This window comes from Mastigoproctus giganteus, chromosome 4, assembly GCF_048544385.1.
Source record: "Mastigoproctus giganteus isolate SK-2022 chromosome 4, ASM4854438v1, whole genome shotgun sequence".
NCBI classification, from domain to species: domain Eukaryota; kingdom Metazoa; phylum Arthropoda; class Arachnida; order Uropygi; family Thelyphonidae; genus Mastigoproctus; species Mastigoproctus giganteus.
Window position 1 is genome coordinate 60,974,011 of NC_143578.1, and position 20,787 is coordinate 60,994,797.

A 20,787-nucleotide genomic window follows, 5' to 3' on the forward strand; every position below is an offset into this window, starting at 1 on the left:
CTATTGAATACACCATGAATTGCCAAACTAATAGAACAAGCTTATCTGCGAAAAGATCTAAACCTCCCAAGGATTTCCTAATTCATTTCACAAATATACGTGGTCTCAATTCTAATCTCAATGATGTCCATTTCCACTTGCAGTCTGCCAAACCCCATGTACTTTTTCTGACAGAATCTCAGTTATCGGTTGATTCAACTACTGCTCATCTCAGATGCCCAAATTATTCGCTGTATGATTCCTTTCGCCTCAAAGGTGGTACTTGTGCATATGTCCGTTCTGATATTCCCTGTCAGAGACTTGGCAATTTGGAATCTCCTCTCTTTGATCTTCTCTGGCTTAAAATCTCTCTACCTCATTGTGTCAAATTCATCTGTTGTCTCTACCGTTCCCCAAACTCCACTAATCACTTGGAGCTCTTTGACTTCCTCTCGTTGCAACTTGACTTTCTCCAGTCCAACTTTCCTAACAGTGAGGTAATTTTCCTTGGTGATTTTAATGTTCACAACTCCAGCTGGCTTCCGTTTTCTAGTCACACCGACCCAGCAGGTCGAGATGCTGAGGCTTTTGCAATTACTAATGACCTAGCACAGATTGTTCATTTACCTACAAGAATACTGGACAATCCGAATCATACAGCCAATACGCTTGATCTTTTTCTCACAAACAACCCTTCTAAGTACACGGTTGAAGTGAGAGGTCCTTTAGGCACTTCAGACCACAACTTGGTGATTGTCTCTTCTCCAATGGAACCTTTATCTCATGGCTATTCCCAACCTCGTGTTGTTTGGCATTACAAGAATGCAAAATGGGATGACCTGCGAGACTTCTTTTCTTCTTTTCCTTGGTCGGATTACTGTTTCAAAACTCCTGATGTCAACGTTTGCTCAGATCGTGTCAGTGAAATTATTCTTGCAGGAATGGAATCCTTTATCCCACACTCCACTTTAAAATCTCGTCCTTTATCTAAACCTTGGTTTTCCAATAAATGTGCTAAGGCTGTTCAAGAGAAGAATGTTGCATATCGTAATTGGCTTGTTTCTAATTCTTCAGTTTCATTTTCTGCCTACACCAAAGCTCGCAACAATTGTAAAGCAGTTATTAATCAGTCCAAACTAGAGTTTGAACAGGCTAAGAGTAGAAAACTTGCTTCTTGCCCTAATGGTAGCCGAGCATTCTGGTCTCTTGCCAAAGCTATTGGCCGCAACTTTTGCCCATCTCTGCTTCCACCTCTGTCCAAACCAGATGGTTCTGTTGTCACTTCAGCCAAGGATAAAGCTGACCTGCTAGCATCCCATTTTTCTTCCAGCTCATGTATTAATGATCTTGGTAAAACACCTCCCACCATTCCCAACACGGTCCATTCAATGCCTCCTGTGGTCTTCCGTCAAAAGGATATCAGAAGGATTTTGATGAATCTTGATGCTAAGAAAGCTCCAGGTCCTGATGGTATTTCTCCACTTGTTCTCAAAATCTGTGCTCCTGAACTTACTCCTATTCTTTGCCGCCTTTTTTCACTTTCTTATTCCAAAGGTGTTTTTCCTTCTTCTTGGAAATTTGCTCATATCCAGCCAGTTCCTAAAAAGGGTGACAAATCCCTCCCATCCAATTATCGTCCCATTGCAATTACTTCTACTCTTTCTAAAGTAATAGAGAAATCAATTAACCGCCATCTCTTAAACTACCTAGAAACCTTCCGTCTGATCAACGATCGCCAGTATGGATTCCATCAGTGTCGATCCACTGGTGATATTCTGGCTTATGTTACCCATTTATGGACTACTTCAATGGAAAGGTTCGGTGAAACCCAAGTAGTTGCTCTTGACATCTCAAAGGCTTTCGATCGTGTTTGGCATAAAGGTCTTCTAAACAAGCTTCCATCTTATGGTTTGCCAACTGTTTTTAGTAATTGGTTATCCAGTTTTCTCTCTGATCGCTCACTGAGGGTGATGGTAGATGGCTCTCTGTCTTCTAACTTCTCCACTAATGCCGGTGTCCCCCAAGGTTCAGTTCTTTCCCCCACTCTTTTCCTCTTGTATATCAATGACCTTCTTCCATTGACTGGAAATCCTATCCATAGTTTTGCCGATGATAGCACATTGCATTCAACTTTCCATTTTGAGAAACCTTGCCCTGCTCAATCAGCTTCAACTTCTCGAAAATCTGCTACCAATTCCTTAAATGCCGATCTTCAGGTAATTCTCCAGTGGGGCAAAGACAACTTAGTTGATTTCAACCCTTCTAAAACTCAGTCTTGTCTTATATCTCGCAAAAAGGATTCTTCTGCTCCTATGCTTATCTTTAGTGACACTCCAATTTCTAGGCAAAAGGATATATCTCTTTTGGGAATTACCCTGACTTCTAATCTCTCTTGGCACAAGCACATTACAAATATTGCTTCTTCTGCATCTAAAAAACTTGGTTTTCTCTTTCGCTCTCGGCGTTACTTTTCTTCCAAACAGCTGCTCACTCTGTATAAATCGCAAATCCGCCCTGCCATGGAATATTGTTCCCACATTTGGGGTGGTGCCCCCAAAACCTCTCTCAGGCTTCTTGATTCCATTCAGAAGAGGGCAGTTAGGTTAATTAATGATTCATCTTTAACAGAGTCTCTCCACTCGCTTTCTCATAGACGTACTGTTTCTGCTGCATGCCTCTTCTACAGATATTTCCATGGGCACTGTTCTTCTGAATTGGCTTCTATAATTCCCGCTCTCTCTTTCAAAACAGTCCGAACACGTGCCGCCACCAGCCAACATCCATTTACTGTTCAACTTCAAACCCACAGAACCAACTTTTCATCTTCCTCATTTATTCATTCAACTGCCGTTTTCTGGAACAACCTTCCTTCATACGTATTTCCTGAAAATTACAATCTACAGAAGTTCAAGTCCAATGTCAACAAATATCTTCTTTCGTCTTCTCAATCTCCAACCCAAGCACGGTACTAAGTACTATAGGTTCTAATACCTCTCGTGTTTGGGGTTCACATAAAAAAAAAAAAAAGAGTTGAACTCTAGATGGTACTCATTACTGTGTGACAGATCACGACATATTGCAGCATGTTCTGACCAGTTAGCATAGGACTCGTTTGATTCTACATGTGAAATTAATGATTAATATTAATATACAACTTGAATTTAGTTGTTTCTGTAATTCATCATATGGGAATGAAATGGTTTTTGTGTGACAAGCGAATTGTTGCTTCAGTGTTAATAAACCCAACAGTTTCTGTTGTGTATGGCAAGTATAGGGTGGCCACTGAAAGACTGAAGGGTTTGAAAAAGTCATAACTTGTTCATTTTTAATCTTTTTTATTTTCTTTTTTTACAGGTTATAGAGCATCCCTTGGAGATTAAAATGTGGCCACTGAAAGACTGACCACCCTTTCAGAATCTTCTGAAGCGATGTTCTTGCGATGCCTAGTTGAGCAGAGCGACGACGGGTAGAGGCAGATGGGTCCTCGAGGACACTCTGCTGTACAGCTTCCACCGCTGCATCAGTGCGCACAGGACCTCTTCCCAGAAGATCACGACTGATCCAGTTCTTTCAAACCGGGCGATTGGGTTCCGAATCATGTTATCGCTAGGAAGACTTTAAAATGTTGCCGGTATTTTCTCTGAGTTTCAATAATTGATCTTTCACTGGAATAGAAAAACCCAATGAGTTTTACTCGTTGCTGGACATCATACGTAGCCATTTTAATCTCCAAGGGATGCTCTATAACCTGTTAAAAAAGAGATTAAAAATGAACAAGTTATGACTTTTTCAAACCCTTCAGTCTTTCAGTGGCCACCCTGTATATAGTTGAACAGTACAAAAGAACAGTTTGTTTTGTGATTAAGAAAGCTTTCAATCTTTGTTGAAAATAACCTTGGTTGCCATGTATCTGTTGTGCAGTGATACTGCAATAATGTTTGAATGGAAAATTTAAATGTATGCCATTTGCAGTGCCAATGATATGGTGGGAACAAAAAGACCATTTTAAGGATTTTCTACTTTTGTTTAAACAAGGTTGTTAGCATTTCATCTAATAGGATGAGAAGATTAAATACCCCAATCAGCCTAAACTTAAAGACAAAGTGACTTGAAGACAGAAAAGAACATGGAAAGCCTTAGCCGATATATAGTAGACAAGGTGGGACACCAAGGAAAAAGGAATGGATATCAAGAAATTCATCCAAGGTGCAGTCCAAAGGTAAGAGGGTGTTTCCAACACAGAGTTTATATCAAATTAATGTTAAAAGCAAAGCTTTTAACATTAATTTCACCATCTTCCTCTTGATTGAACATGGCTCCATGAAGAGCAAACTTCACCATTAGCTCTCACAGACACACAAACCTGCATATGTGGAGAAACTGAAACTTGGTCCCACATTGTTTATGACTGTAACCAATAAGAGTCAAATTAATCCATACACCTAGTCTTCTTCCTAAACACCAGGAATGTTGCTTTATTGACACTAAAAATGCATATCCTGTCTTCAAGGACTTTATAACTAGCATCTTCATAAAGCATAGGATAGCTATATACGAACAACAGAAGGTAAACTGTAATCCAGTCTAGGCTGCCCTAAACCAAATAACTGAAATAAAGCAAAAGACCTATCCTAACACAGCCATGTTCTAGAATATATTCTTTATATACCCTAGTCGCTTGCTGCAAAAACTAGTTGTGGCAAATGCTGCACCCTTCTTCCCATCTAAATTTACTGATGCAAGGCACTCAAAGAGCCCCAGCCTCAAGGGGCATCATCATATTGAACATGTAGCCTTCAACATGCCACCAGGGCAATAAGCCCATATGCACTTTGCCTCAAGGGCAGTCAAGGTGGCCCTTTGCTCTTCCCCATCAGCCAGCTGTGTTGATGGGCCATATCGATGGGCCTGGTTGTCATATATTTAGCATTACCATTAGTAAAGGCATATGATGCAAGAAAGCAAGCTTATACAGCATCAGCCAAAAAAAAAAAAAAAAAACTCGTTTCACCCATCCACTTGCTTCAAATGTTTGTCTAGTTCTGCCTCTGAGGCAATTATTCTGAGCAAGAGGAAGAATCCCATCAGCACTGAGCATGCTCAAGCAATTCAAGGCCTCAATCAGATCACCTCGCAGGTGCCTAGTCTTCAGATGCTGCAACTTGCAGAACTTAAGCCTTTCTTCATAAGTGCAACCCTTTGTTCCATTCACTAATCTTGTTGCCCTTCTCTGTACTCGTTCCAGCATCCTTCTTAAAATGAGGCCTCCAGACCTGTATACAGTACTCAAGGTGTGGCCTGACCATTGCCTTATACAAGGTGATAATCACTTCCTTATCCCTGCTAGAAAAATTGCTGTATATCATTGACAAGTCACCATGAGCTACCCTTGCAGACCATCTCCACTGCTCAGAAAACTTCATATCTGACTGCACAATTAATTCCAGGTCCTCTTCATTCTCTACTACCATCAGTATAGTACCCCATACTTAGCTTACTCTGCTTTCCATATGCAGTACTTACATTTGTCAATGTTAAACTTCAGTTGCCACCTCTCAGCCCATCTGCTCAACTTTTCTAGATCCTGTTGCGGTAGCGTACTGCCATTAGCGTCATTAACAACCCTGCCGGCCTTCGTATTGTCTGCAAACTTAGAAATCAAGCCTGATATTTTAGAAAGGCTTTTGATACTGTTGCACATGGAAGACTGCTACACAAATTGGAGCAGTGTGACATTGGAGGCAAATTGCTGCTATGGATAAAGGGGTGGTTGAGGGGAAGGAGACAGAGAGTGGTAATCAATGGACACTGCTCATCGTGGACTAATGTTATTAGTGGAGTCCCTCAGGGCTCAGTGTTGGGTCCATTATTGTTTTCTGTATTTATAAATGATATTGATGATGGTATATCAAGCTTAATGTCCAAGTTTGCAGACGATACAAAGGTTGGCAGGGTTGTCAAGGACACTACTGACACTATGCTGCTGCAACAGGATCTGGAAAGGTTGAGCAGATGGGCTGAGAGGTGGCAAATGAAGTTTAACATTGACAAATGTAAAGTACTACACTTGGGAAACAGCAACCCCAGAGCAACGTATCAACTCTGCAGTACTACACTGTCAGTGGTAGAGAATGAAAGGGACTTGGGGGTGGTTGTGCAGGCAGATATGAAGTTCTCTGAGCAGTGCAGACGGGCTGCAAGAGTAGCTCATGGAGTATTGTCAATGATATACAGGAATTTTTCCAGCAGGGATAAGGAGGTGATTATTCCCTTGTATAAGGCAATGGTCAGACCACACCTAGAGTACTGTATACAGGCCTGGAGGCCTCATTTCAAGAAGGATGTAGAGCTGCTGGAACGAGTACAGAGAAGGGCAACAAGAGTAGTGAATGGAACAAATGGGTGCTCTTACGAAGAAAGGCTTAAGTTTTGCAAATTACAGTGTCTGGAGACTAGGCACCAGCAAGGTGATCTGATAGAGGTGTATAAAGCTTTGAATGGTTTAAGCATGCTCAATGCTGATGGGATTCTTCCTCTAGCTCAGAAAAATCACCTGAGAGGGCATAAATTCAAATTGAGGAAAGACAGATGTAGGATAGACGTGCGGAAATTTGCCTTTAGCCAGCGGGTGGTTGGTTGGTGGAACAGACTTCCATCCCTTGTGGTGGAGGTTGATAGCCTAAATAAGTTTAAGGCTCAGCTGGACAGGTATTTTGAATGAACAGAGGGGTGAAGTGGAAGTGGGTTTTTTTTTTTTTTTTGGCTGATGCTGCATAAGCTTGCTTTCTTGCATCAAATGCCTCTACTAATGCTAATGCTAAATGCTAATATACCATCATCAATATCATTAACAAATACAGAAAACAAAAATGGACTCCATTAGTAACATTAGTCCACGAAGAGAAGTGTCCATTGATTACCACTTTGTCTTTTCCTACTCAACCATCCCTTTATCCATAGCAGCAATTTGCCTCCAATGCCATACTGCTCCAATTTGTGCAGCAGTCTTCCATGTGTAATAGTTCGCTGTCGGGATCCTTCTCAAACCTTGCCATTGCCAATGCAATTTCACAAAATGCTATTGCCATCTCTCTCTAGTGATGATGCATCTCGGGTCCTCGTTTGGTTCATCTTGAGCTTTATCAGCATTTTCTTCTTTCACTATCGCTGCCTGCAAGTCAATAAGTTCTTCGTTAGATAATTCCTTCTCTTCTTCCTCTATTAACCCCTCCATGTCTTTGGCAACAATCTCCAACTGAAGTAGCTCTGCAACCTTTACAATCTTATCTGTACCCTCTTCATATGATTTGTCTTTTTCAAACCCTTCGAAGCCTTTTATGTGCCGTGGGCATATTTTCTTCCACACGCCATTTAAACAACTTTTAGGAATTTCCACCCAGACCTTATTAATGTTTAAGATGGCATGGTAAATATTGTAAGATTTCCAAAAGTCTCTTAATGTAAAATTTTTCTCACTATCTACTGCAGACAATGTCTGCAGTAGATGGTGAGAAAAATTTGCGGAGCAATTGTTGTGCTTAAATAGTATGCTTTTAAATTCAAAATAACACCCTGATCCATAGGTTGGATGAGTAAAGTCGTGTTTGGTGGTAGAAATATGACTCTCATGTTTGAATTGAAATCATCTTAGATGTGGAGGATGTCCAGGAGCATTATCTAATAGAAGTAAAATCTTGAAAGGAACTTCATTGTCTTTACAATATTTTTCAACCTCGGAAATGAAGCAGCATTTAAACTAATCCCCAAAGAGAGATATTGTTATCCATGCTCTCTGGTTCGATCGAAAATGCACGGGTAGAGTGGCTTTATTGATGCCCTTAAATGCACGAGGATTTCCAGAATGGTACACAAGCAGTGGTATTAATCTGCAATCTCCTGCTGCATTAGCTCCAAGCAAGAGCATGGCTCTATCTTTTGAAGCCTCGAAACCTGGCATTGTCTTTTCCTCTTTGACAATGTATGTTTGATCCAGTATTTTTTCCCAATACAGAGCAGTTTCATCAACGTTAAAATTTTGCTGCGTTGAATAGCCGCCTCCATCAATAATTTTTTCCAACACAACAAAATTTTTCCGCAGCTGTAGAATTGGCACTTGCAACTTCACTGCATACTTTAATGTTTTGGAAACCCGCGCGATGCTTGAACCTATAAAACCACCTGTTGCTTTCCACGAACTTGGCTTGGGGTTCGCCATACTTATCCTTAATATCTTCATAAATACTTCTTGCTTTTGCTTAAATAGCCATTGGACTCAAGGGGCACTTGCTTCTGAATCTGATTTTCCATCCATATTATTAACAGCTGTTCCATCTTTGATATAGCACCTGAGCGCTGTTTTGTGATTACTGTTGATCTTAAGTGCATTGATCCTTTGACATGTTCTTTTATACGTGCACTGTCTTCCAAAATAGTATTCACTGTTGAAGCAGCGAGACCTAATTCCCTTGCAATAAATGACAAACTTTGTTCTGCTTCGTACTTCTTAATCATTTTCATCTTTATTTCTAAATCAATATTCGTTGGTTTCCTAGCACTGTCACCACTTGCACTTTCTGTTGGTACCTTTCCCTTCATCATCATTGTAATACATAAATAGGAACGAAGAGAAGTTTCTGAAAATTTGTTTTTTATAGGATTGAAGATTTCAGCGAAAGGGAACTCATTTCACCATAATACCGTAACGTAAAAACCCACAGAATTCCAGTTATCAGGATTATCACAAATACAATAAGATCGAGTTTACTACCTGTTTATAATAGATTGCACTAACAGAAAAGCCCAATAAACCGGAAAGTGCAAATTGCTTTTATTGTGTTTTTGGTCGTGACCTCCAGAAATGTGCTTTAGTAAAATATCACAAAAGGCATTCAAAATTGATTCTTATAACTGGTACATATGATAACGACAAAAGTGTAGTACAATTTCCATTATAAATATGACCTTTTAGAGAGATAAATAGCTTAGTAATATAGCGAAATTTTCAGCTTCCAAGGACTTGGAACGAATTACAAAATAACAAACAAAAAAAAAACAATATGTTATTGGATTCACATTATGATATTTTCACAATACCTCCATTTATCCCTACAGATGCAAAATACATTTCCATATCCTTTTCAGTTTGCACCAGCTGGCAAAAACTTACGTAAAGTCGAATTTGCATAAGCGAGTATTATATAAATTGGGGGAATACCTGTATATTAAAAGGACGATTGAGTGTTTGACAATGCACTTGACTGTAGTTGGCATAGTATAAGTATATATATTAACATAAGGTAGATAACTTAGGTTTGGGCATGTATACACAGGAAAATTAAGTTTACCATATGAATTCAGTTACACTCTTTTAAAAAGACAGCCAGTCTTCAAATACAGAAGTTCCTTAATGTATGCATCCATAGATGCCATGTGATGGACTGGTAGATGGTATGACATGATTGTGTCAGGATTCACTGTAGACAAAGGCTTTGATGCAAGTCTTCCAGGATATGCTTTCTGTATTTTTGTCATCTAATAGTTTGTTGGGGTCAATTTGCAGCTTGTTGAAATGTTCAATGATATTTGCTGGGAACATGTCTCTAAGGTAGACAAGGCTAGTAAGAGTTGACCTATTATGTTGATTGTGTTGCTTTCTAGGATGGATACATGATGCTGAGATGATTTCTTGCACGTTGGGGGAATCTTTCCTCATAGTTAATAGTTTTGCAAGAGTGATGAGGTTCTTGTCCAGAATTTTGATTTCATGTTCATGTTTACAGGTAGTATAGATCTAGAGATAGTGAATGGGTTACCATGGATCCTGTTCAAACCACCTCAGAACCCAATATTCAATTGCCAGGAATTTCTTTGCAATACTTGATGGGACTGAGGACTATAGCTCAGATGCATATAAAGCAATGGGCGTGAGGCACCTTTCAGTTTATTTGCAATGTATTCCGACAACCAACAAGCTCCTGGTGGATTGCCCAGAAGGCTGCACATGTTTTCTTCTTTGTATATATACGAAATGGGCCTGGAAAGTAAAGTTTTCATCCCAAGTGAGACCAAGGTCCATGTGGGATGAAACCTTGGTGGCTTTATTGCCATTTATTACAGCTTGAATATAATTTTTTTCTCCACTTCTTGGTGATAGATATTTGGGAGGACTGGTTTTTGTTAAGTTGGAGCCCTGCCATCTGTAAGTAATCAACAAGTTGATTAATTTGTGCAACAGTATTTTGATTTATCTCTTTAATGCTTTTCATATCATCAGAGATGATAAATAACTTCAAGTAGTCAGTGTAGGAGTTGAAGTTTGTAAACTTCACTAGGAATGGTTCTAAGATGAGTGTAAACAGTGTGTGGTACTCCTCTTCTTACAGTTGTAGTCTGGTAGTGACTGTCGGTTATAATGAGTTCGTTAAAGAGGTTGCGTAGGATGGAAATTAATGAGCCGGTTGCCTTGAAATAATTCTTTAATACTGTATATGCAGCAGTGTTTGAATTGACACATTGTAAAAAGCTGATTTTATGTAAAAAAAAAGATGTCTATTTGATGGTGTCTCTTACTGATGGCACATTGAATCTGAAACAGTGTATCATGCAGGTTTGTTATAGTAGATCTGTGGTCCAGTGAGTTGTGGAGATGTGATGGCCTGTCACTGAAGCAGTGGTCTATTATTGCAGGAAGTAACAGCTTTTCAAAGATTTTCAGGAGGGAGCATCCGATGGATCTTAGACGGAAATCAGTTCGTAATTTTGGACATTTGTTTTTTGGAACCAGTTTGACATAGTAGGTCCTCCATAGAGTTGGAACAGTCCCAGTTTCCAACATGCACTGGAAAATATGTAACATGGTTTCAGCAATATAGATTGAGGATATTTTGATAGCAAATAGGGGGAAGCCACTGGCCCAACAGTAGTCTTATTTGGTAAGGTGTTGATAACGTTAATTAACTGTTCTTTAGTAATGGTAATTTCTTTCATGGCCTGTGGGAGGCAGTGGTCCACATCAGGTAGGAGTCTGGTAGTTAGTAATTGCTGTTGATCTCTGAAGGCCTGTTCAGGCCATTTTGTAAAGAGATCTTTGTCCATATCAAACCTATGGTCTTGTTGCACAAGAATTCTAGACTATTTTATGCAGGAAAGGATGAGATTGTTGTGGGCTGCTTTCTTTAATCTAAGGAAGTGAGCACGGTTTCTTTTGTATGTGTCATGGTTGGCTAAGGTTCTTGTTTTGACCCACCTGTATGATTTTTGCTTTCCTGTGAAAGCCATCTTGATGTCTTTGTTGAACTAGTTTCGGGTATGATCAGATATTGTGAGTTCTTTTGATGCTCCTGCTGTGGCAATAAGTTTGAGCTGTTGTGAGAGTTCCATGGCTGCTTCCTCTATAGCCAAACTTTTTAAGCTGGTCCAATCATCTAGTGAGTATGGGCTTGGCACACCCAGGGTCCTGAGCTGGATATCATCATTCTTCTCTTTCTTGGTGATTCCCTTATACTTCTCTCTCTCAGGGTAACTCAGGAATTTTTTTTTTTTTTTTTTTGGCTGGTGCAGCATAAGCCTCAGGCTTCCTTGCACTATATGGATAATAATAATAATTTGCGGCTTGAGAAATCTAAGCGAGTAAGTCAGTTTATGTTGAGTCACAGCTGCATGGGTGCTAATTGGTTTGTTTACCCAGTTTGGGACAATGAGGGCACATGTAAGGGGGCAGGTGGTTTGATGTTTTTTTTTTTTTTTTTTTTGGTAGTTGTTGGCGCATAGGCTTCTGTGGCCATAATGCACCTCCCAAGGTTTTTTTGCAGTACTTTGATCCAAGCCCGAGGCGGGAATCGAACCCGCGACCTTTGGGTTGCCAGGCAGGCACTTTACCCACCCGGCTAGCCCGGTCGGCCGTGGTTTGATGTAAAGTAAAATTGGGAAGGCTGCGTTTTTACAATAGGTAAGCTGTGGAAAATGAGGTCAAGAGCCTTCCCTTCTCTTGTAGGTGACATATCGTACTTATAATGTCAGCAGAATTAATGTTAGTGTTAAGTCATATAGTAGATTTTGTAGATTTCTAGTGGTCTGCATAGAACATAATCACTCCTCCACTCCTTTTGTTTGCTCTACAATTGCCAAGGGCATTATAGGGTGCAGTGTGAAGGATTAGATCCAGGTTTTTATCATCTGACAGCCAGGGTTGAGTTAGACAGATAAATTCAAATTCTCTTAGTAAGAGCATGGTCTGGAGCGTGTGTAATTTATTTGACAAGTTTCTTATGTTCTGAAGGAAGTAGGTGAGAAGTCAACTATTCTTTAGAGCTGTATCTGCTGATTTACTTAGTTGCTGTGCATTGGGTTGGTATGGTGGAATCCTGGTAGGTTCCTTTTGATGCCTGTCTTTGTAAAGTTTGACCAGTGTTCCATAAGGCCACAACTTCCGATCAAGTACTGTGTGTGATGATTCATGTGAACACGTGATTATAAAAGATGCATATGTGGGATGCTTAGTTTTGACTGCTCTTACCTCAATTGCGAATTTGTGTTCATTTGCAAAGATGCTCTTGATGCTACTTGCCTTAGTTGCTGGATTAAGTTGTTTGTTATTTGGTTTTTAGGAGCATTAGCAACTAAGGCCATATTGCTCTGGGAATATGCGGTGGTCATTCCCTGACCTTTCCGCATCCTCCGTATTTGGTGGTGACGGGCTCGAACCCCGGTCTAATCAAGAAGCGTGTGCTACGCACTGCTGCTCCTTTCCACCTGGCTACAGAGGCGCCTTGGATTAAGTCTCGATACAAATATCTTGTCTTTGGCCTGTACTTTGATTTGGTAGACCTCCTCTAGTCGTTGCTCCTGTAAACCAGTGGTGACTATTGGATATCTGTTGGATATCTCTGATATTCTGTGCCTTGAGTGGTTGTATGAGCGGTGGTAGTTAGCCCCAATCTTGTGTTATATGTGGGTCTTGTTCTCATCATTTGTGCATATGAAGGCCTCGGGATCTGATAATGATTTCTTGTACCAGGTTGCGACAGGGTCCAGCAGGGTATAGATGAATCTACCTGATGAATTGCTGGTATTATATCATTGCCATCAAGTGACCGGTTATCTTTTTTCTGATGGTTATTATGGAGGCAGGAGTTCTGAAGCGCTTCCCTGGATGATGCAAGATGTGAATTACTAGTAGTGGGTTTAGAAGTTTGAGTGTATTCTGGTAGGTTTGTCTTGGAGGAAATGGGGGAAATTCCCTTAGCTTGAGGTGAGAAGGTAAACTTGGACAGGGCATAAGGCAGGTCAGAAATAACCAAATAACCTCCTGGGCTCTAGTATCAGCTTGGGGAGTGAGGAGATCTGTAAAAGAGGGTTGACTAGTTGGGACAGCAAGATCACAAACAGATTGCTTCAAGTCAAAGTTTCTTCCAAACACCTCCAATGTTTTGAGTATGCATTCATTATGCTCTCATAGCCACTTGTTTTCAAGTAGTAGGTCTGCGAGGGTATTATGAATTAGAGATAGCTTCGCACTGAAAGTTGTCTCAATATTAGCAAGAAGTGAGATGAAGAGCAAACTGTGTTCAGACAATGCTTGATTAACTATTGCGGAGATCTCTGTTAATGGGAAGTTATCCTGTTGGGCACTACTGGTTTTTTGCATGATGTGTTCTGAGAAGCAGTTTTGTTCTGTCAGTAATGAGTCAGGTGTTAATTCCTCATTTGAATCCGGCAATCTCAGTTTTTCCATGTCAAATTCAGGTTTGGGTTGAGTCCTGTGCTCAGGTCTTTCTAAAGTTAGTGTGCTGTTGTTAAAGGTTTTGTCAGTTGTTCCTAGTGAATGCATATCATTTTCACCCCTACAGGGGGGGACAATGCCATACTTTCTGTCGCTGCTTCCTGTGCCTCTTTAGGTCTAAAGCAAGACATTCGCTTCCATATGTCTTGAGACAGAAAGTACATTTTATAGATATGTCGAGAACAATTTCATTGTTTAGGTGATCTTGCTTTAAAGGAATTTTAGGTTGCTAGGTGCAGATTAAAGGATTTCAAGTGGGTAGGAAGAGAATATCTAAGTTATGGTTTTCAGTTATACTTAGTAGTTGTATAGTATTCCCAGAAGGTGGTAAGATTACCTTCTTTTGAGTGAAGATCAGTTTGTTGTGTAGGTGCACTCTCCCTGACTTAGTTGGCACTTCTGACCCTTAAGGTATAAGGGATATTTTGGACTGCTATTGTGGGAAGTAGTAACTCATGGTGGAGTAATTCAGACTTTCCATATATCAAGTTAAGAATTATTTATGAATTTGAAAATTACCTGACTTCTAAGAGGACTTTAAGTGGATTCAGGATGACATCTTGGTTCACACAGTATAAAAAGTCTGCAGTTTTGGAGAGGTATTAAACACTAGAAGTCAATTTAGAGACATCAAATTTCTGTATATTTACTGTATGCAAAGGTGGACTAGCCATAAGACTTACCAGGGAAACCCCAGTGGGTCAGAGGCTGGTCTGATTTTTGATATAATACTCTGACCTCCGATACATTCTCAATATTACGCTCTGACCTCCAAAGCAGGGAGGGGACATAAAATTGACTCAAAACATTTTAAGTTCATAAAAATTCATATTGTATTAAGGCTCATTTTGCTAAATAATTTTTTAAATAAACTATAAAACAGATGTTTAAAGTCACATTCATTTTGAACACTAAAATTTTTTTATGTGAGAAAAACAAAAAAGTTTAAATTTGTTGAGCAGTGTTATTCAGTATTAATGGCACTGTACTAAATTTTAACTTTTTTTTTATTGAATGATTATCATTCAATTGCATTTACCTAATAAAAAAAACATCAATAAATGCTGCCAGTGACCCTTTTCCTTGCTTTTCAGGTTTCTTGGCCTATTGAATTTTATAAAGTATATGTTTATTGGTTTTAATTTGAAAAAATGAAAGTGGAAAATGTAATGAACTGCAGTTTTACATCATGGTACCCATTATTTAAAAAAGTTACAATGAAAAGGTAAGATAAAATTTTATTGGTATCAATTTACTAGATTTTTATACCATTTAATTTTATTCTCTCTGTTTGTTAATAGCCTCTAACTCTATTAAGAAAGAGAACTTTCATTTTTTGCAGAAATATTAATTATTTTCAACTATTTCATTCAAGATTTTATTACATATTAAAATAAAAGTGATGGAAACTAGAAATTAGTTTTTGCTACTAAATTTCTTCTGAAGTAGAGTTTTATTTTTGATTTATTTTAATCATATAAAATTTTAAATTGCACCAAAAAATATTCCTTAAGTAGTCATGTGGATCCATGCAAAATTTTTTTTTAAATGAAATTTGGCAGACATGGGTAAGTTAAGAAATAAACTACTCTGACACTTTAATAAATATTTATAAATGAGCATCATGTTACACACTTTACCAGATTCTTGTTCACCTGCACAATAAATAAGAACATGGATTACAAATTGCATTTCTTGAACTGTTGATGTCATGCTATAACAGTTTGAGAAAGGCAAATTTGTAACCCTCATTCTTATATATTGCACATGTGAACAAGAATTATAAAAATATTTATCATGGTGTATAAGCAGTGCTTTTTTTGTAAAAGAATAGGTGCTGGTACTCATTCTTTGCTATCAGGAAAAATTGAAAATTAAAAGGATATGAAAAAGTACTCTAAAATTTTTTTTTTCCTGATATTGTTACTTTAGTGGTAATTTGGTTTAAGAACAACAAATTTAGTATATTAACACAGTTTATTAAGCATATATTAACACAGTTTATTAAGCATATATTAACACAGTTTATTAAGCATAAATTTATTATTCAAGTATATAAAAAAATAAGTAAAATGTGAGAAAAATAAGTAAATAAATTGGTCAACTACTGAGTTCCAGGCACTCAGGATGAACGGGCCGTAGTCATGAATGGTCGTTAGTGTAGTATCTCAAATAGATCTTTATGGTAACTTAAAAAAGTTTCTAGTGCCCTGGCTTGACCCAAAACTGAGGAACTAACGAAAACGTTGTCTATTTGAGTCTTTTCAGTTGTTGTGAATGACAAGGGTGGGAGAAGCGACTAAACTCTTGGGGGAGAAGTGACTGGCAGGTGAGGGCTGTGCAAGGCTCCGCACAGGTGCCTACCCACCGCTGCCGCCTCAACACTGGATCTCTGAGTACTTCCTTGCCAGGACAACTCCAGCTTCGAAAATTTTTAAAAAAAACTTATGGTTGCAAAATTTATAAATGACCTATAAAGGTCATTTATTAACTAAAAAAAACTGCAGCCATTATCAACCCACTGCAGGATGGAAACCTCCTCAACAATTCATGTTGAGGGAAATGGACTCTAATCTGCCACACTGGTTGGCAGATCGACCATATTTAGCAGTCAGGGGCTTGAACCCCGGTCTACTCAAGGAGCGCATGCTACTCCGCTCCTGACCCCTCGGCTACAGAGGCATTATTAACTAACTATTTAGCAACCTTTTTTGTCACGAAAAGGAGAGTTATTTAGTACAAAGAAGCACACTATCGAAGTGTAATAATTTTTTTTTAACACAAAAAGTAATTGATAGATTTCAATGGGAATAGTTTTTCCTTGATAAGCATTGAATAATGCATAACTAATCTGATTTTTAGATTTTAACTCCATTAGCGACAGAAATAAGGGGGGACACGAAAATTGGTCACATTTTCCTGTCTGGCGCCACCATTTTTAATTTTAAAATTATGTTTTAAACCTACTCATTGAGCTCTTTCCAATGGTGTATAAATAAGCTGTAGGTTGTCGACATTTTTTGTCCCCCCACATTTTACCCCTCATTTCTCAGACAATTATAGTTGAAGTTAAACATAAAAAAGACACCTGGGGCAGATAGAATCTATCCATTTATAATGAAGGAGGAGCAAGGGAAGTAAGCAAACCCTTAGCCATAATTATGAGCATCCTTAGAGTCAGGGGTCCCCATTGACTGGAGAGTGCAAATATATCCCCAATTCACAAAGGGGGTTCAAAGGGTGACACAAATAATTATAGACCCGCTTGGTCTATAACTATAAAGAGATTAGTTTGACTTCAGTTCTGGGGAAAATAATGGAGTAACTGGTTAAAGAGGTGATACAGGATCATCTAGACAAGACAGCAGTAATAGCTCAGACACAGCATGGGTTTGTTAAGGGGAAATTTTGTGTGACCAATTTTATTGGATACTACAATGTGGTCACAAAGAACTGGATGCAAAAAAAAATTTTGATATCATATACTTGGATTTCAGGAAAACTTTTGATACTGTTGCACATGGAAGATTGCTGTACAAATTGGAGTGGTATAGTATTAAGGGCAAGTTACTGCAATGGATAAAGGGATGGTTGAGTGGGAAAAGGCCAAGAGTGGTAATAAATGGACGTTCCTCTACGTGGAGTCCCCTAGGGTTTGGTGCTGGGCCAATTGTTGTTTTGTGTATTTATCAATGATATCGATGAAGGTATATCAGGCTTAATGTCTAAGTTTGCAGATGATACAAAGGTTGGCAGGGTTGTTAATGACAGTATGCACTCCAATTGGATCTAGATAAGTTGGGAAAATGGGCTGAGAAGTGGCAAATGCAAAGTACTGCATATGGGTAGCAATAACCGAAGAAAAATGTACCAACTGTGTGGTACTACTGTCAGGGATGTGGAGAATGAAATAGACCTGTGGGTAATTGTGCAGTCAGATGTGAAGTTCTCTGAGCAGTGCAGATGGCTGCCAGAGCAGATCATGGAGTATTGTCAATGATAAATAGGAATTTTGCTAGCAGAGACATTGAGGTGATTATCCCTTTGTATAAGGCAATGGTCAGGCCACACTTTGAGTATTGCATACAGGTCTGGAGGCCTCATTTTAGGAATGATGTAGAGTTGTTAGAACGAGTACAGAGAAGGGCAACAAGATTGGTGTGAGGCACTTACGAAGAAAGGCTTAAGTTCTGCAAGTTGCACCATCTGGAGACTAGGCACCTGCGAGGTGATCTGATTGAAGTGTATAAGGTCGTCTTGAATGGTTTGAGCAGGCTCAATGCTGACAGGATACTTCCGCTTGCTCAGATTAAGAACCTGAGGGGCATAGATTCAAATTGAGGAAAGACAGTTGTGGAATAGATGTGTGGAAGTTTGTCTTTAGCCAGCAGTTAGTTGATTGCTGGAACAGACTTCCAGCTGTTGTTGTGGAAGTTGATAGCTTAAATAAATTTAAGGCTGAACTAGACAAATATTTGGAGTGACCGGATGGGTGAAATGGGAAGGGTCTCTTTTTTTTTTTTTTTTTGGCTGATGTTGTATAAGCTTGCTTTCTTGCATCATATGCCTCAACTAATGCTAATTATTTAAAGATTAAAGAAATTTTTGTCAACAACGATCAATATGACATTATGTTGGCCCACATGATGTAAAACTCATGCAAAATTTCGAGTCAATAGGTTGAGTGGTTCCTGAGATACAATGCTGTGACGAACGGACAGACAGACAGACAACCGGGCGACATAAGGGTCCTTAGTTAGACCACGGACTCTAAAAATAATAAGTAAAAATAATTCCGTAGTGAAGAAACTGTTTTTGTCATTGACGGAGCTCTTGTTGGGCTGACAATCAGATTAATTTGCGAAAATCCTCATTCACGTTTACTCAATGAAATTGGTATCATACTCAGAGCGTCCATCAAATGCTTCAATTTTTCCGAAACCATCTTTTCAATTAGGTATTCCCAAAATCCACGAATTGCATCTCTTTCATTTAACTGTAATTGACAATTTTCTAACTTCATTTTCACCAAATGGCAACAATTCGTATTTAAAAGGTTTAATACCTTTGTTATCCTTGTTTTTCCTTCTCTCGTCATGATGTTGTCATTAGTTCTTAAATTTGAGTTTTTTCTTTTCTTTTCTTTCTTTTTTTTTTTTTTTTGAAACTGTCCAAAATGTCAGTGTCATTCGAATATTCAGGTACCATGACCATATAAACAGAGATATGGAAAATTTACAGAAAAATGTTGATAACTCACTTCCGCGAAAGAACAGATGATTATTTTTCGGCGTAAAAAAAAATCATGCTCTCCTAATTCTCGAACGGGGCACTTCCAGTTGATTCACAGCGGTGTCCAACCTACAGCCTGCCCGGAAAGTCAACCAAAATAGCATAAAGAAATCTAACTTTGAATTTTTTTTGAATATGGTCTCTGTATGGGAAAAGTTTGGACACCACTGCAGTAGAAGGTGTTATTTTGGTTTTTAGAAGCATTAGCAACTAAGGCCATATTGCTCTGAGGATATGCGGTGGTCATTCCCTGACCTTTCCGCATCCTCTGTATTTGGTGGCCATGGGCTCTGGGAATACCCCTTGATCTGCTCACTGTTGACCAGTGCAACTTCTCCGTATGTGAGACAGGTGGTCGGATAGGTTTTACCAGGTACCACTAAGTTGTAGAATGGTAATTCCTTTAGCTCTCTTAATTCACACAGCAGCACTAATTGCCTAAATTTCCTGAAGGCCAGAAATGAGAACAGTGCATACTGAGTTAATTCTCCGTTCACTATATGAAAATTTTCTTTGCTCAATGGAAAGTATTTTAAATGTAACTTCCAAGGGGAATTCAAAATAATTCACTATAAAAGGACATCATTAAATAGAGGTCCGACTGAATAATGAAGAATTATAAAAATGGTTATACAGTTTTATGTAGAAAATATCTTAACAATAGACAGTGAAAAATGCAAATTTAGTTAAATAATTTTAAGTTTATTTGAATAGTAGGTAAACATGTGAAAAAAATTTATGGAATATTACAAATTTCGAAGTGCACTGCATCCAAATGTCACACGTCACTGTTAATAAAGGTGCTGGTACGCCGTACCATTGCGTACCGTCCCAAAAACAGCACTATGTATGAGTGTTAGAATAGTTTATTTCTTGATGGATATTGACTGTGAAGAAATTGCCTCATTTAAAGATGTAAATAAATGGGTAAGTTAGTTACTTTTTTAAAAATTAACTAAATTAAGTTATTTGACTGATAAAAGTTAGATAGACATATTCCTTAGTATGAGGATTTTGTTTCAAGTTTTTTTTTTTTTAATCTCACACCATCTAACTAAATTTAGGGCAATAGCCTCATACAAAAAGATATACAGCAGTGCACATAATTTGTTTAAAATGGGGAATTGCATGCATTTTAAATAAATAGCAATATACAAGATTTTATCAAAATGTTTAGCGAATAACATAATAATTCACGAACACATAACAGCTCCAAATGATAGTTGAGCGTATTGGCTGCAACTTATGTCCATTAATATTCTCACCTCTTTCAAAGCCTAATAGTACTATTGCATCCTCAGCCAAAGATAAATATGACTTACTTCCTTCTCATTTTCCTTCTAGCTCTTGTGTCGACAATCTTAGTAGACCACTTCCTGTCACACCCAATACTCTCTTAATGTCTCACATGGTCTGACAGAAGGATGTCGGACAAATTCCAAATGATCTAGATGTCAAGAAAGCTTCAAGTCCTGGTGACATTTGTTCTCAAAACCTATGCTTCAGAGCTGGCTCTGGTTCTGTGTTGCCTTTTTACACTTTTCTATTCAGTTGGTGTTTTTCCTTCAGCTTGGAAATTTGCTCAGCCAATTCCTAAAAAAGGGTGACATATCCTTCCCTTCCAGTTATTGCCTTGTTGCACTTACCTCTACTATTTCCAAAGCAATGGTGAAATCCATCAACCTCTAACTCTTAAACTATCTCAACTTTCTTTCCATTTGATTAGTGGTTGCCAC

General features: G+C 38.6%; 1 protein-coding gene across 1 annotated transcript in view; it reads left to right on the plus strand.

Annotated features, from left to right (window-relative positions):
• The window catches only part of LOC150086767 (translation initiation factor eIF2 assembly protein-like), an 87,585-nt gene that overhangs the window by 6,818 nt on the left and 59,980 nt on the right, over nucleotides 1–20,787 (plus strand). Inside the window, exon 2 of the mRNA XM_090371568.1 lies at nucleotides 14,854–14,984. Coding sequence (XP_090227694.1) covers nucleotides 14,911–14,984 — 74 coding nt within the window. The 5' untranslated portion in view covers nucleotides 14,854–14,910. The remainder of the gene's footprint in view (nucleotides 1–14,853; nucleotides 14,985–20,787) is intronic.